Source organism: Ylistrum balloti, unplaced genomic scaffold, assembly GCF_031769215.1.
Source record: "Ylistrum balloti isolate Yb309-2 unplaced genomic scaffold, AGI_CSIRO_Ybal_v1 Utg369846, whole genome shotgun sequence".
Lineage (NCBI taxonomy): Eukaryota > Metazoa > Mollusca > Bivalvia > Pectinida > Pectinidae > Ylistrum > Ylistrum balloti.
The window spans coordinates 50,831-66,135 of NW_026782001.1; the positions used below are offsets into that span (position 1 = coordinate 50,831).

General features: G+C 36.2%; 1 protein-coding gene and 4 non-coding genes across 5 annotated transcripts; 4 read left to right on the forward strand and 1 right to left on the reverse strand.

Moving 5' to 3' along the window:
• The first annotated feature begins 4,298 nt into the window (after positions 1–4,298).
• Positions 4,299–4,408, forward strand: Trnai-uau (transfer RNA isoleucine (anticodon UAU)). Its single transcript has 2 exons — positions 4,299–4,336; positions 4,373–4,408. It is a non-coding gene; the product is annotated as a tRNA-Ile (tRNA).
• Positions 4,409–4,979: 571 nt separating this feature from the next.
• On the forward strand, positions 4,980–5,089 carry Trnai-uau (transfer RNA isoleucine (anticodon UAU)). Its single transcript has 2 exons — positions 4,980–5,017; positions 5,054–5,089. It is a non-coding gene; the product is annotated as a tRNA-Ile (tRNA).
• Positions 5,090–5,474: 385 nt separating this feature from the next.
• Positions 5,475–5,584, forward strand: Trnai-uau (transfer RNA isoleucine (anticodon UAU)). Its single transcript has 2 exons — positions 5,475–5,512; positions 5,549–5,584. It is a non-coding gene; the product is annotated as a tRNA-Ile (tRNA).
• A 1,689-nt stretch (positions 5,585–7,273) lies between these two features.
• On the forward strand, positions 7,274–7,383 carry Trnai-uau (transfer RNA isoleucine (anticodon UAU)). The gene is made up of 2 exons: positions 7,274–7,311; positions 7,348–7,383. It is a non-coding gene; the product is annotated as a tRNA-Ile (tRNA).
• A 3,849-nt stretch (positions 7,384–11,232) lies between these two features.
• LOC132545380 (uncharacterized) lies at positions 11,233–14,277 on the reverse strand. The gene is made up of 4 exons (XM_060209061.1): positions 14,239–14,277; positions 13,525–14,074; positions 11,485–11,861; positions 11,233–11,263 (listed from the first exon to the last, which is right to left on the reverse strand). Exons 2-3 carry the CDS (start codon positions 14,009–14,011, stop codon positions 11,650–11,652), a joined length of 699 nt encoding a protein of 232 aa, XP_060065044.1. The 5' UTR covers positions 14,012–14,074; positions 14,239–14,277; the 3' UTR covers positions 11,233–11,263; positions 11,485–11,649.
• Between the last annotated feature and the right edge of the window lie 1,028 nt (positions 14,278–15,305).

A 15,305-nucleotide genomic window follows, 5' to 3' on the forward strand; every position in this document is an offset into this window, starting at 1 on the left:
AACAAAGAAAAACCTTACACACAAACACAAAATACACTTGTTTTATGTTTGTAAACGACAGATTGGTATGGAAAACCCAAGTTTGAGACAAGACATGTTATGAATACGTTGGGCTCGCTGTTTTATGATACGAATTATATATACGTGAAAAACGTTGAAGCGAAATCGCCGTAAGACTGTGTAGTTTGACTACATACATATCTAAAAGAAAATAAGAAAAATTCTTAATATGTAACTGACGAAACTAAGAGAAGCTTGATTCTTGTAATGTGTATATACAATCCTTCATAAACAATGTTACAGATTAGTAACATAGGACCGGCCACGTCACATTAATCTTTTCCCAATTTTAAACAGACTTAGTCTGGCTACTGTCTCTATACTGATGGATGGAGCATACCTCGCCCTGTATAGCTGCCAAATTACAGACTTCGAGTCACGTATTGTATCGGCCCCTCCCATCCGTCCCTCCACCCCAACAGTCCGCGGCCTGGCGTTTGACAAAGTGTGTAAAATGTAATGTATCGCATCTACCGTAAGGCGAGGGGGAGGCTTGAGAACCGAACTCCACCTCCTGTCCAGTGGAAATATATCGCCCATTATTATCAAACACAATGTTATAAATCAACTTCTCGAGATTTATCGTTGACTTTCGAACACCATAACTCATACCATACTGTCTGTCTGTATTTCAGTAAGGGGAGGTAATCACTGCCCCGCCCCCGGGTCCCGTTAACACTTACCGTGTGAGCAATGACCCCGAGTTACTATCGAAGCAACAATAGATAGGTTCTTTGTCTCGTGGTAACGATAGGGAACTGACGTTATTATATATTGAATCCAGACAATTTCGCCGTGTGAGCATTTTCAAGATCAAATTGACCATGAAGATTTAGTTTTGTTCGGAACACCTTTGAGCAAACCGCCATAATAGGTGAAAATTAGCCAAAGGCTCAGTGTGGTTATTGTCAAATAGTCTATTCTTATTTGACGCGTCCTTTAGAAAAGCGCCATCTATCTATAAAATATTGGGGACGGAAGATAACTCATTGGACATCCCCGAAGGTAATAAAACGCGCGATCACGCCCCCTGGTGTCCTGAAAAGAACGCCTTGAACATATAGAAAGATATGGCAGACAAACTACAGGCATTAGCGACCCAAACACCCCAGGTACAAAACCAGCTCTGTCAAGACGCTGTCCGTGAAAGAAACCAGAAAAAGGCGAAACGGTGGATTAATCTAACATGATCTAAACACGAATTTGATGAAAGATATCTCAATTCTATTTTCATGTCCTTTTCTGTCCCTGCCTACTTCTACGATGCTTACCTTTAATCTCAAATTTACCATGACATTTTAATCTGTTGAACAAAACCAATTCTATTTATTGGAAGAGAATAGTAGGTTCAGCTAATATCTTCGTGTATTCACTTTACAAGACTTACACAGGCGTATGTACAGGTGATTTTTACAAGCGTCTTTCGGAATTTTGACTCCAAAAACCGTTTGATGTTTACACCGCTATATCAAATATTCTATGTTGACAGCGGTGACGCTACCTTCAAAGGCAACAAATATAATACAATATTCACGGTTTATGCGATTTATGTGTGGTTCATACCATACGCTAGCCGTTGGACAATAAATTGATATCTGCTTTGTTCGGTCTTGTGGGTTAACCTTGACATGAATAGAAAATATTTGGTTATAAAAACGAATTAAGATTATGCTTGAATTCCTAGCGAGGTTAATTAGCTTTAATGTTTCCGTATAACATCAACATTTTATAAAAATTAGTTTGAAATATAATTTTCCATAGTTAGTTGCTATGGGTTTGATCTCCCTGCTTTCTACTGCCAAGTTTAGTTTATAATCTCGTCAGACAAGATACCTTGGTTTGTCCCTGATTTTGCTGAAGCATAAGGTTCCATAACCCCGTTAGTCAAATTACTTTGACCAGCAAATTTTTTATTCTTTTCTCATAACCACATATGCCTAATTACATTGATCATAACTTTGCAATTCTTATCTCATAACCCCGTTAGTCTAATCACTTTGACCAGCAATTTTTTTTATTTTTTTCTCATAACCACATATGCCTAATTACATTGATCATAACTTTGCAATTCTTATCTCATAACCCCGTTAGTCTAATCACTTTAATCAGTAACTTTGTAATTCTTATCTCCTAACCTCGTTAGTCTAATCACATTGATCATAACTTTGTAATTCTTATCTCCTAACCTCGTTAGTCTAATCACATTGATCATAACTTTGTAATTCTTATCTCCTAACCTCGTTAGTCTAATCACTTTAATCATCCTAACCTCGTTAGTCTAATCACATTGATCATAACTTTGTTAATTCTTACTTTGTAATTCTTATCTCCTAACCTCGTTAGTCTAATCACTTTGATCATAACTTTGTAATTCTTTGTAATTCTTAACTTTGTAATTCTTATCTCCTAACCTCGTTAGTCTAATCACTTTGATCAGTAACTTTGTAATTCTTATCTCCTAACCTCGTTAGTCTAATCACTATGATCAGTAACTTTGTAATTCTTATCTCCTAACCTCGTTAGTCTAATCACATTGATCATTACTTTGTAATTCTTATCTCCTAACCTCGCTAGTCTAATCACTATGATCCTAACTTTGTAATTCTTATCTCCTAACCTCGTTAGTCTAATCACATTGATCATAACTTTGTAATACTTATCTCCTAACCTCGTTAGTCTAATCACTTTAATCAGTAACTTTGCAATTCTTATCTCCTAACCTCGTTAGTCTAATCACATTGATCCTAACTTTGTAATACTTATCTCCTAACCTCGTTAGTCTAATCACTTTGATCATAACTTTGTAATACTTATCTCCTAACCTCGTTAGTCTAATCACTTTGATCATAACTTTGTAATACTTATCTCCTAACCTCGTTAGTCTAATCACATTGATCAGTAACTTTGTAATTCTTATCTCCTAACCTCGTTAGTCTAATCACTTTAATCAGTAACTTTTCTCATAACCACAGTAGTTCGACACTTTGCTTTAAAATCTCGATTGTCAAGAGAAGCGTGTATTAATTAATCTATTATAAACATACAAACTGTTTTTTTCTTTTTTCCAAGCATCAATTTTTTGATAATTGGTCGAATGTTTTCTTTCTTACTCTTAGGTTTTACTCCGCGAACAGCCAAGGTAATTTTGATGCGGGTCTACTAGCTGGTGGTTATTTCACTGAACAACATACGGAAGGAATAAGCAATATGCGTAAAGTTTCTTGCTCAAGGTCACGACAACATCAGCACAGACTGGTCCTTCTCTCAGCCTCCTGAGAAACACAAACCGCAACAGATAGGGATCGTTGAACTACGCACCTAGGATCTGTACCAGTGGTTATAGGAAAATAGCCTTGACATCTACATCTGTGTTATGCTAGATGTCTAAGTTATTTATGAACTGGATTTATAACAGTTATCAAAATATTGTTAACGTTATGTGTGTGTTTTACGTGAAACAACGAAAATTATGTCAAACGATTGAAAATCGACATTGTGAAAATCGATATCTTCATTAGACCTCGACAATTTAAGATATCTAAAGTCTAGGCTGATCAGGGACACGATATTATCAAAATGGCCTTATGATGACCTCTCAGTGAAATAAATGTTTATACCGTGTGTATAACTCCCACATTAACGGAGGTCACAGGTCATTGAACTGTTTACGTATTTATGAGTCCTTACGTGAAGCTCCATTGATCTGTAAAAGTTTGAATATTTTAACTCGTGAAGCTTCAATGAATATATGTTTGCACGCATTATTAGATACCGGATGACTCAAGTCTCCGTGGTTTGTTGTGACTGAGAAACAGAGTTTTTCGTCTGTGATAGTGTAGGTACAGGTGTACAATGTACGTAGTCAGATATATGAATAGTAGGTCATTCCAGGATGGTGCAACGTATTATCCAATATAAGGTCTTATGGTAGCTGGGTGTCGATATCTAGGACGCAAGAGGTTACTTCATAATCATCATTATTTTTTTCATTACTTTACCTTATTTATAATGATTTATTTGTTTCTAAATTTTCGTGAGAAATTACATCCTTTTTGTGATTTTACCTGTGATTTCATCATCTGAATGAAAAATTATTTCCTGGTCACGCATGATGTTATAAGACCGTACCGACAAAATTTTCAATCCGAAACTAGAAGCTTACATAAGATATGCGTAAATCGATAATTTGAGCGTTTTGTATAATACTAAACAATCTTGTCAACTCCGCCGTTCATGTCGCTCCGGTGGCACAATCGGTTAGCGCGCCGTACTTATAGACAGTACCTTCCCTGTGCTGGACACAGGACGAGGAATGCGGAGGTTGTGAGTTCGATCCTCACCCGGAGCAGACATTATTTTTAATAAAATGTGGTAATATTCTGTGTTCAATGAATACACGTTAACGTCATCTCACTTCTGAGACAGCAATATTTAGACTAACAGTATTTTTTCCAAACATAGGCAAGACAGTAAAGATTACATCAGGTAGACCAGAGTTCAAGTTCATTCGAGATAGTGGAGTGCGGAATTTTAATCCATTTTGAATGAACTCGTACTGCTCAATCTCTAAGAAAAATTCGTTTGTTTTCTACTTTAAAGAGAGTCACAGTCTAGGACGCATGTAGTTCTGAACATCGTATTTATCTATTTATATATCCACGTGGTATTTCAAAGAAATTGGTCTTTTTAATGCATATATATTTCTGACGAAATTTCAAGGGGAAAAAATAGCACAGATGTATAACAAATATTGATACTGTGAACGAATTTGTCTTCACACATATAGGATAAATATAATATCTAAGTTTGTTTTCTCATCCCATATGTATTATATGTTTGTGTTACATTATTGATTATTGAATAAAATTTTGTTAAAACTAAAGACAAGTTATAATCTCGTCAACTTCGCTGAGCATGTCGCTCCGGTGGCACAATCGGTTAGCGCGCCGTACTTATAGACAGTACCTTCCCTGTGCTTGACACAGGACGAGGAATGCGGAGGTTGTGAGTTCGATCCTCACCCGGAGCAGACAATATTTTTTATCATAAAAATGAATAAGAATTATTTTGAATGTAGTCAATGGCAAGTAAGTGAAGATCATATTACTATAAAAAAATGTACCAATATCACGCCCTATTTTCTATAAATAGCAAAATAGATTTGTATTTCAACATTAGACGTGTGGTATAGTTGGAAAGACGTGTTTTTCCTTGTTTTGAATATGAAGATTTTACATGGGGTTAACCCGGATTTCCCCGCAGGTATTTCAGTACTGACATTTTTATCCGCATTTATTTCATTTGTCATATCTGTATCAACGTATTTTCGCATGTGATTTGACACGTCATATAGAAATCATACACATATAAGGTAATATATATCATCGCCTTATAGCTGTTTGTGTGATATATCTGCTCCGGTGGCACAATCGGTTAGCGCGCCGTACTTATAGACAGTACCTTCCCTGTGCTTGACACAGGACGAGGAATGCGGAGGTTGTGAGTTCGATCCTCACCCGGAGCAGACATAGTTTTTTATCATGAGAATTATTGTGATTGAATTGTCAATGTGAACCTATACTGAGAGGAAAAGCAAACGCAATTAGCAGAAAGTTAATATTGTAAATTAAATCCTTGACGTACATCCTTGAAACAAAAGCAGATATCTCGGACCCAGTATAAAGGATTGGTCCAAAATCTGTGTGTGCGAATCTTCCGACATATCCGTTTTGATTTCCTACATTTTAAGCATAAACAATTCACCGTAAAAAAAGCCACGACTGTCCGAAGTTGACAGGGATCGTGCCATTGCACTTCTTATGCAAGGTACCCCGCAAAATCAGGTCGCTAATCAATTTGGGGTCCATCCATCGAACATATGCCGTGTCATCCAAAGACTACATGCCACCGGAAGGGTTGCAGACCGTCCCCGAAGCAGTCGCCCTCGCGTGACGACGCGTCGGCAGGATAGGGCAATGCGACTTTCGCACCTTCGCAATCGCTTTCTGACTGCCACGGAAACAGCAAAGAACAAAATTGGGCGTCATCATGTTCCAATTGATCCAAAGACAGTGCTTACTCGACTGCGTGCCTTCGGTCTAAGACTGCGGCAGCCATATGTTGGACTACAGCTTAATGCGCGACGACGTGCCAGACGAATGCAATGGCTGAACGCACATTCCGTAAGACGTTTCCCAATGAAACGTTGGAGAAGGGACCTGTTCTCAGATGAGTCCAGGTTTTCGCTTTACCGGGCAGACGGCCGACGTCGTGTCTACAGATGTACCCACGAGCGCTATGCTTGCGTGATAGAGAATGACCGCTTTGGAGGAGGATCGGTCATGGTATGGGGAGGGATTGCGAATGGTATCAAGACTCCTCTAGTCGTTATTCAGGGAAATCTCACGGCCGTCCGCTATAGAGATCAAGTCCTAGCGCCGCATGTTGTTCCTCTAGTACAGCAGCGTCAACTGACGTTTCAGCAGGACAACGCCCGGACGCATGTAGCGAGGTTTTGCCGTGGTTATCTCGCAGCAAACAATGTCCCCATCTTAGACTTGCCCCCTTACAGCCCTGACCTCTCCCCAATAGAGCATTTATGGGACGAGTTGGACAGAAGGATAAGACGTAACTCGAATCCTCCAATCAACGTCGCTCAGTTGGCGATGGCGCTGGATGAGGAATGGAATCGTATACCAATGAAGAGGGTTAATACCCCGATCAATTAAATGCACAAAAGAGTTCGTGCATTTACTGCAGTTCGTGGAAGGCACACACGATATTCTATTTCCCGTAGTTGACCTGGAAATTCCTAATTGCGTTTCCTTTTCCTCTCAGTATATTAAGAGACTTTTAGCATTGGCATGTGGATCATATAACAATAAAAAGTATAAATATCACGCCCTATTTTCTATAAATAGCAAAATAGATTTGTATTTCAACATTAGACGTGTGGTATAGTTGGAAAGACGTGTTTTTCCTTGTTTTGAATATGAAGATTTTAGATGGGTTTAACCAGGATTTCCCCACAGGTTTTTCACTACTGACATTTTTATCCGCATTTTATCTCATTTGTCTACTGAATACAATCTGTAACTATTACTACGTTAATCTGTATATAGCTGTATCATTGACATGTTCAATTATGATTTGACACGTCATATAGAAATCATACACATATAAGGTAATATATATCATCGCCTTATAGCTGTCTGCTCCGGTGGCACAATCGGTTAGCGCGCCGTACTTATAGACAGTACCTTCCCTGTGCTGGACACAGGACGAGGAATGCGGAGGTTGTGAGTTCGATCCTCACCCGGAGCAGTGGTCATTTTTATTGAAAATATAGTTTCACTATAATAGATTGAATTTCACTGGAAGCATTAGAGCTAGATTATTTTTATAACATAAACGAATAAATAATATTATAAAATATGCGTGTATATATAACGTCTCGTCACAAGGAACAATTTAATATTAATGTAAAATATATGATTTAATGAAATTTTGACAAGTTGACAATATTAGATCAAGGAAATGTAAAACTTAATCATTTTTTGTTTAAATTATGATTTTTTTGTATAAATACTGCATGATAATGATAAGATATTAGTATTTGGGCACTTAAGCACCGCCTCCCACCCCCAATCCCAACACATCTCCACCAACAAACCTCCTATTGTACTCGATATCCGAACTATACTTTTTTCTTTGTAGTAAAAGACTTCAAAGTTAGATTACTGTTCCTGGTGCGTGTCATTGCGTCTGTGAGTTTTTATGTGTGAGAATGTTTTAACCTTTCAGCGGAAGTAAGTACACGTAGAGGTGTGATAAAAACACAGATTCACACGTTAAAGCTGTATCCGGATAAAAGGTCCTGTTTGAACTGAGTCATTTTATCGTTTAATCCAAATTTTAGATTTCTTTAAAGCTGTTTTTTTTTTTTCATTTGATGTTAGCAAAACACTTTTTTTGCCAATGTACAAAAAATTATATTGATAAATATACAGTTTTTAGAATCACAAAAATAAATATTACTTATTAGTTACAAGTTATTGATAATATGATACCTATATTACAACTTACATCTCTTCTATCTAAGTTGTTGAATTTCACATGAATATAATTCATGAGTATGAAAATCTGTTTGAATCTTATGTACTCAGTCAACCATCGACCAGAAGCACCAGATACATAACGTCGTGACAGAATGAAAGTTTGAGGCGGAAGTTGGTATAGATAATAGGCAGGAATTGATCACGTGCGGGAAGAAAGAGATTATATATCCTATATATACAGTGACTTAACTGAAGATGATATTATAGTTATAATTAATTTTACACCTGTTTACAATAATCCTAAAGTTTCGGATACAAATATTTCAATAAAGTCAGTTGAACTAATAAGTCCCTATCAAGTCTATACGAGTCTAAATATAGATATTTTTGTTGACTAAACTCGCTATAGGCTGCATGACTTAGTCATAAGACTTTTTTCATTATAATTTTATCTATTTTTTTTAATTATTATTTTCTTTTTTTTTTTTTTTTAATTTTTTTTTTAAGTTGAATGTTACCTTGAAACCTAGGACGATGGATACGGGCGGGACATTAACTTAACAAAAACTACACAATTGTCTTCTGATGTATATTCATTTCATGACCATTATGTGCGCAACTTCCTCTCGCAATCGAATCGCATTTTGTTGCATTTTAAGCGCTTTGAACTCGATAAAGATTTTCTATAACTTTTCTTGATTTTGAATTCAAATTATCACAAAACAGTATCATTCATCATCTTTGACGGATAAATTTATATTCTTCAAAGATACCAATTTAAATTGAGAATTACATTTTGCCTGATGGCCCCCATTAACTCAGTGCTAAACTGGATCGTATTCACAGGAGTATAGATGCAGTCTGGACCACTAGACAATAACATGACGTCATTTTGACGCCAGCTGATCGACGTTACGTCAACGCTTTGCACTTCGTCTCAGATAATACGCGTTATATATAGCTTTACGTTAATCATTTAGCTGATTACGATTTTCAAAAAGACTTCATATTCCCATAGAGCAAAATAAACAATTCTAAAAAACACACACACAAAATGTTTTTTTTTAACTACGGGGTATGATATCCAATATGTAAATATATTGAATAACCCTTGAACGTATGTCAGATTGTATTTAATATCACTATGAATGTAATCTGGGTGCCAGATAAAAAAAAAAAAAAACCCAGCGGACGTCATTCTATATTTCTGTCACTAATATTGCATTCATATTGACAATAAATACGATCTGAACGACGCACAGTGGTTAATTAAGAGAGATATGATTTTGACTCTGAAGATGTTTTGAAATACACCACATCGAAAGAAGAAACTCCACAATACAAGCTGTTATGAGGGGTTAAACAGGTACACGAGAAAACACAAGTCTCCATTGTCGGCTTATACATTTTAAAACATTCCTGCTCGACTTTTAAGACCCATATTAGAGCTTAAAGCCCCCTTGCAGCGAGCGATAAAGGACTGGATACAATTCACTATACAGTGATAATGGAACAGACCTGAGGGAAGGGTCATCCCAATCGCCATACTAACATTTGAGGTAAATGGGAGAGGTGGTAGTTTTATGTAAATACAATGTTTCGCCTCGTGAGCACGTCGCGACAAAGCTGAATACTCAACAGGTGGTAAACGGAATCTTACGGGTAATCACAGGTAAAAAAAAGCATTAAGATAAAATTTAATTCGAAAAGGTTCCATCTGGTTACCGGGTAGTATTCACTTATCACGATAGTCGATTTAAAACAACAAAAGCCTTAAAGTCGAAAACATTTTCAATCTAAAGATGTCGCGTACGTTTTTTTGTAACAGTACCCGATCTCCGACTCAACAGGTCGTGTAATTTGGTTAGAAGTGCTATCGCACAATGAGGAAGGTATTTAATTTCTCGTATTGTACTACTACTGAACAGTAAAGAAAATATGTTATTAAGATTTTCTCAACAACAGTATACATAGAGACCCGTCTCTTATTTCGTCCAATATATTCTATTTCTTCTTGTAATTATTGAAAATATCATAATTGAAGTCATGATTAATTCCAAAGTCAGATTTCCCTAGGGAGATATTGATGTTTTAGAAATCTCCTATTTCACGGTATTTTCATGTGAATATTTCACGCACTGGAGTTACCCCCATATGGTCTTTGGGGTAAAGGTAGTACCATTCTCGTGAGCTGCGTTGTCTTCCTCATTGCCGTGTCCGTGGCCGAGAAGGACATTGCTGATGAGTGGCGTCTCGGTTTTTTCCCCAATGTGGTTTCCCTAACCTGATTTTATGGTTAACATCAAACGTGTTCTGTAGGTACAGTCAATTCATTAGGAAATTCTACTTCCCAAAAGCATGCAAAAAATAGCAACTATACCAGTATTTGTGTTTTAGAGGATTCAGCATTGTCTTACTCCCCCTGCATTGAAACCGTTTTCAAGTTATACACATACAATTTTCGTTATGTTTAAAGTCCGACAATGTGTAAATAATAAAACAACAAGAAATCATTTCATTGATTTGTTTTTAATTATACGATAATCATTTTATCACAGAAATTTTAAATTAAAATAAATAGTACGAGTAGCTGAAAATGTAATGTCCTATCTCGGAGTATGTACTTTAAACAGAATTAAATTAAAATTAGATAATTTACATATTGACAAAGACTTTTATAACTTCTAAAACTAGGTGGAAACATATCTAACTTCAAAGAAAACACTTAAAACTACAAGTATCAAAATAAATTATATACATATATAATCGCTTGAAATACACTCAGAACTACATATCAAAATAAATTAATTTTCAACCAAACGTTTATACATTAAAAATGAAATCATGAAGGCTTTCTCGCCGCATGATATTGAAATATCAAAAACTGAAATATCAAAATAAATATAACCGTGAATTATTGAGCATTAGAATAGAAACATAAAATCATGAATGCCGTCACGAGGAAGCATTTAGAAATCAACACAAGGATTGTCCATTTTTTCCGACAGAGTTCATTGTTAATCACGACACTGAAGGAACGATGCATCAATCACGTATAACACTGGACTACCACATGGACAGTTTTCATGCAAAACCTTCATGCAACTTTGATGAACCTTCCAAAATGGGTTGGGAATTGACTCAATCTGCAAAGACAAAAAAAGAAGACCTTTTACTTCCAGTTAATGTCACCTCATTTTGACAGTGTACACACTTTAATTTAAAAAGTTTATCTGAACAGTGGACGTTTCAATTGAAATATAAACTCGATGACTTGATCAGTTCTGTATCAATATACAATACGAACAGAAATTATTGATTTTCCATTTTTTTTTTTTTTTTTACAATTCAATTGTAATAATCTTACCTCTTTCTTTGTCATAATCTGCAAATATGACGTCACTAACGTCTCGGGCGCCTGCGCCTCATCTCTTCAGTCTCGTGTTTGGTCCATGTATGTGGTTGAGAGACAGTTTTTTTTTTTAATATCACAGAATGCTTCAGCACTATTTTGTTGTAGAAAGTCAATAGTTTATTTCTTCTGACCAAGGAGAGCATCCTTTGGTTCGATGTACTGATTGTTGATATAAATGTTTGGACTTCCCATCACAATCGGTCCATCGTCCTCGTACACAGGCGTCAGGGATGTCTGGCAACCCATCAGCACATCAGGAGACGCCGTTACCAAGGTATTACGGTACTTGTTGCTTCCGTGACAGGCTTGCTGAGATATTGTGATGTATTCTGTAAAACATAAAAATTTGATTCGTTTTACATTTAAGAATGACTCACTACCTACTTATATTTTATTTAACAGATAGGTCTTTCTGCCCGAAGGACCTAACATATAATGGATTTAACTGTAAATACAAATAGAAAATTGATTTTATCACGAGTCGCTAAAATGTAAACTTCACTGAAACGTACTCGTCTACATTAGCGAGCACTCGAGGAATTTTAAACACCAAATTGGTTGATGAAACGATATCTCCTCTTTATTTTACGTTTAGGAATGCGGTCTTCACAGAAATGTATGTTTCTGAATATTCTGTTTGTAATATATATAGAATTTCAGGAATTTGAACAGGTACTCGTCTCCTTTCTAATGATATAATTACCCAATGACAATGTTTACCATGGTTAGATTGTAAACCATACTCGGTCACTTCTTTAAACAAAGCGATTTGTCAAACTTTTGTATTGCCGTTAGGTAGTAATCCCTAAAAATATGTAAAATGTTCCGTCAAAACCGCACTCTTTCATTTAAACCCCAAAAGAATGTTGCTGGTGTTCACAAACGGGGAGACCAATTAGTTTCACAGAGGGGAACAATGCCCTTTATATTCGTTTACCTTGTGGACAAAACAGGTGAAAAACTCCAGTAAAGCGATTCTGTGAGGTAATCATTATGGCTAAAGTTGATTGTCACATTACAAAGACGACTGATAACAATAAGCACGATATATTACAACGATTGATTGCAATTCTAGGTGATCTATCGGTATGTGAATTCATAAATCTAATTTCGGATATAAAATCCTGTTAGGGTATTTTTCTGCTTACAGGAAGGCTCCGCTCCCCAAACCGGCTATACGAGACTCGTGCACGTTTCCTTGATTTCAAAATATAAGCTTTATAAATTGTATAGATTTATTTTCTCTCTTTATGTCGCTACAAATGGTTGAAATTTACCCCCTCCCCCGATCCATAACAACACATCGGTGTAAATATTTCTACATCATAAATCTTTCCTAACTTCTAGCTTGGTTTTACGGCATTGTATTCCATTTTAAAAGCACATTATTTAAACAACACAATATTATCTTTGACAGTGATCTTTCAAGTTCGACCGTTAGTCACTTGAATGTTGAAAAATTCAAATATCAAGTTTAAAATCATGATAACGAAGTTTTATCTCTAAACAAAAGCTGCAGGTGTCGACTTTGGGGTAAAAAGAAATTGTGTATTATATACCTCTGGGAGTTAATTATGAACTGTTGTTGATTTTTGACGTGAAAATTTACGGTCTTAGAAACCGAAAGTTGAGATAAGATCGAGTGAAGTATTAAATGTCGCGACCCTGACAATATTACTACACACTGGTAGAATCGCTGTAAAATTTACCTAAGTGACGTCATTTACAGGTGTGTCGGCTTTATATCGAGTCTATAACTGTCAAATTTCTGCTGATACGGCTAACTTTCTGTGGTTGAAATGATACACTTATCTGTCTACGACAATTCTATCTAAAATCACGACCGAATTGAAGAATTAAGGATCGGCTAACAGATTTTCTTCAATTAACACCAACAATAGTCTTCAAAAAATAGAAATATTTTTACTTTTATTAATTTTTGAAAATGTCTTTAAGTTAGATTAGAATGCTCTTGTGAAAAAATATAATTACCTGGTTCACGAATGATCTCCTTGTCAGAGGCCTTCTTGCAGATGAAACAGGCAAAGATGATGTAGAGAGCGATGGCCAGAGAGACGAAACAGAGAATTCCCAATAAAACCATGGAAATCAGGTACCACTCGTCACTGATCTCGAAAAAAGTGCCGCTGTCACTGGCACGTGGGGAGATTGTAACATCTGCGCTAGCAGACGACAGGCTACTGTCTCTCGTAATCTGTACAAAGGCCCTATTGATGGAAGATTTGCCGGATTTCTCTTGAAACTGGAAAAATTCAGTAAATTTACCACACTTGGTGTTTTCGAAATAGCCACACGGGGTAAGAATGATGGTGTTGATAGGACACACGGCGCACGTGCGGCAATCTTCAGATTTCTTTTCGTAGTACATTCCATCTTCACACGGTTGAACATTTTTACCATACACATACTCCAAGGCACAAATGAAAATAGCACTTAGGGTGTAAACCTCCAACTTCATCTTGTAAAAATAGCGTAAAATCCTAGACTATCGGTTATAAATCAACCAGATGTAAAAGCTTATCTGAAAAGAAAGAAAAAGAGATAATTTAGCTATTTTTTCTCAATACGAACAAATCAAGTTTAGCATACAATAGGTACAAGCACTGCCAACTTCAATTTAAGTGAAAAATTGGTAGCGATTAAAAACAATAATGAAGATTGAACAATTGAAATTATATCACTTACCACTGTCAGTCAATCGGCAGACGATTTAGCACTGGACAGCTCGTGGATTGTAGTCAGCTTTATAGGCTATATGTGAGCGTGTTCAGTCGAGAAGTGCTACCCGAGTGACAAGTCTACACACGAATCGACGCTTATATCTACCTGGATCTAGGCCGGCAGCGAAGACACGCCCACAGATACTGATCGACCAATCAGAGAGCGGCATTTCTCACTTAGGCAAATTATTCATGCGGTAAGGTCAACACACGTTTCAGCACATTGTAAACAGACGATTCTTTCATTGATAAAATAATAAAGCCATTGCTTTGCCGAGTAAAGGTTATAAATTGATGAAATGAGTAAAGCAAAATTAAATAGCAAAGTGTCAAACTAAATTCTTTCGACTAAATGTTTTGAAGCTTCATCTAAAATCTACTGACTGAATTAAAATGTGCGGAAAGTTAGTCAGACAAGTACATAACAGGTGTTCAGCGACGAGCTGGAACAGGTAGCTCAGTGCTTTGTTTGAGGCAGAAAGTTATCCCTCTTAACACTCGAAAACAAGGAAACCATAAGAAACATGTCTGGAGCTGTCGTCTTTACAGACCTTAACGAAAGATGTACTATAAGAAATTATCAGACTGTTTCAACGTAGCTAATGATTAATAAATGACCTCATATAATGATGATAATTGATCTCGCTAAAACCTGACATTTATATTACCATATCGTAGTGTCCAAAGTAAGGACGTGGTTAAGATATGATCATGTCAGATCATCATTATCGTCTCCATTTCTCACAACGAAATGTAATTTATTAAGCTGGAGTTTTTACGTATGTTTCGTTAGATATCTATAACATCCACATATTTCCTCAGATTAGATAAATCTGTGTGTAGAGAATTATTCATTTAATGTAATGTCTAAATAGTTCAATTGACCTGTCCATATAAGGAAGACAAATTAAACTGTACACTAACCATATTTTATTTTACGTTTTCGTATGATTAAGTCAATGAAGATTGGACCTATATAATATATACCATCAGTAATATCAGTGTGAAGCTGGTGTAAGATCAGTCCAGGAA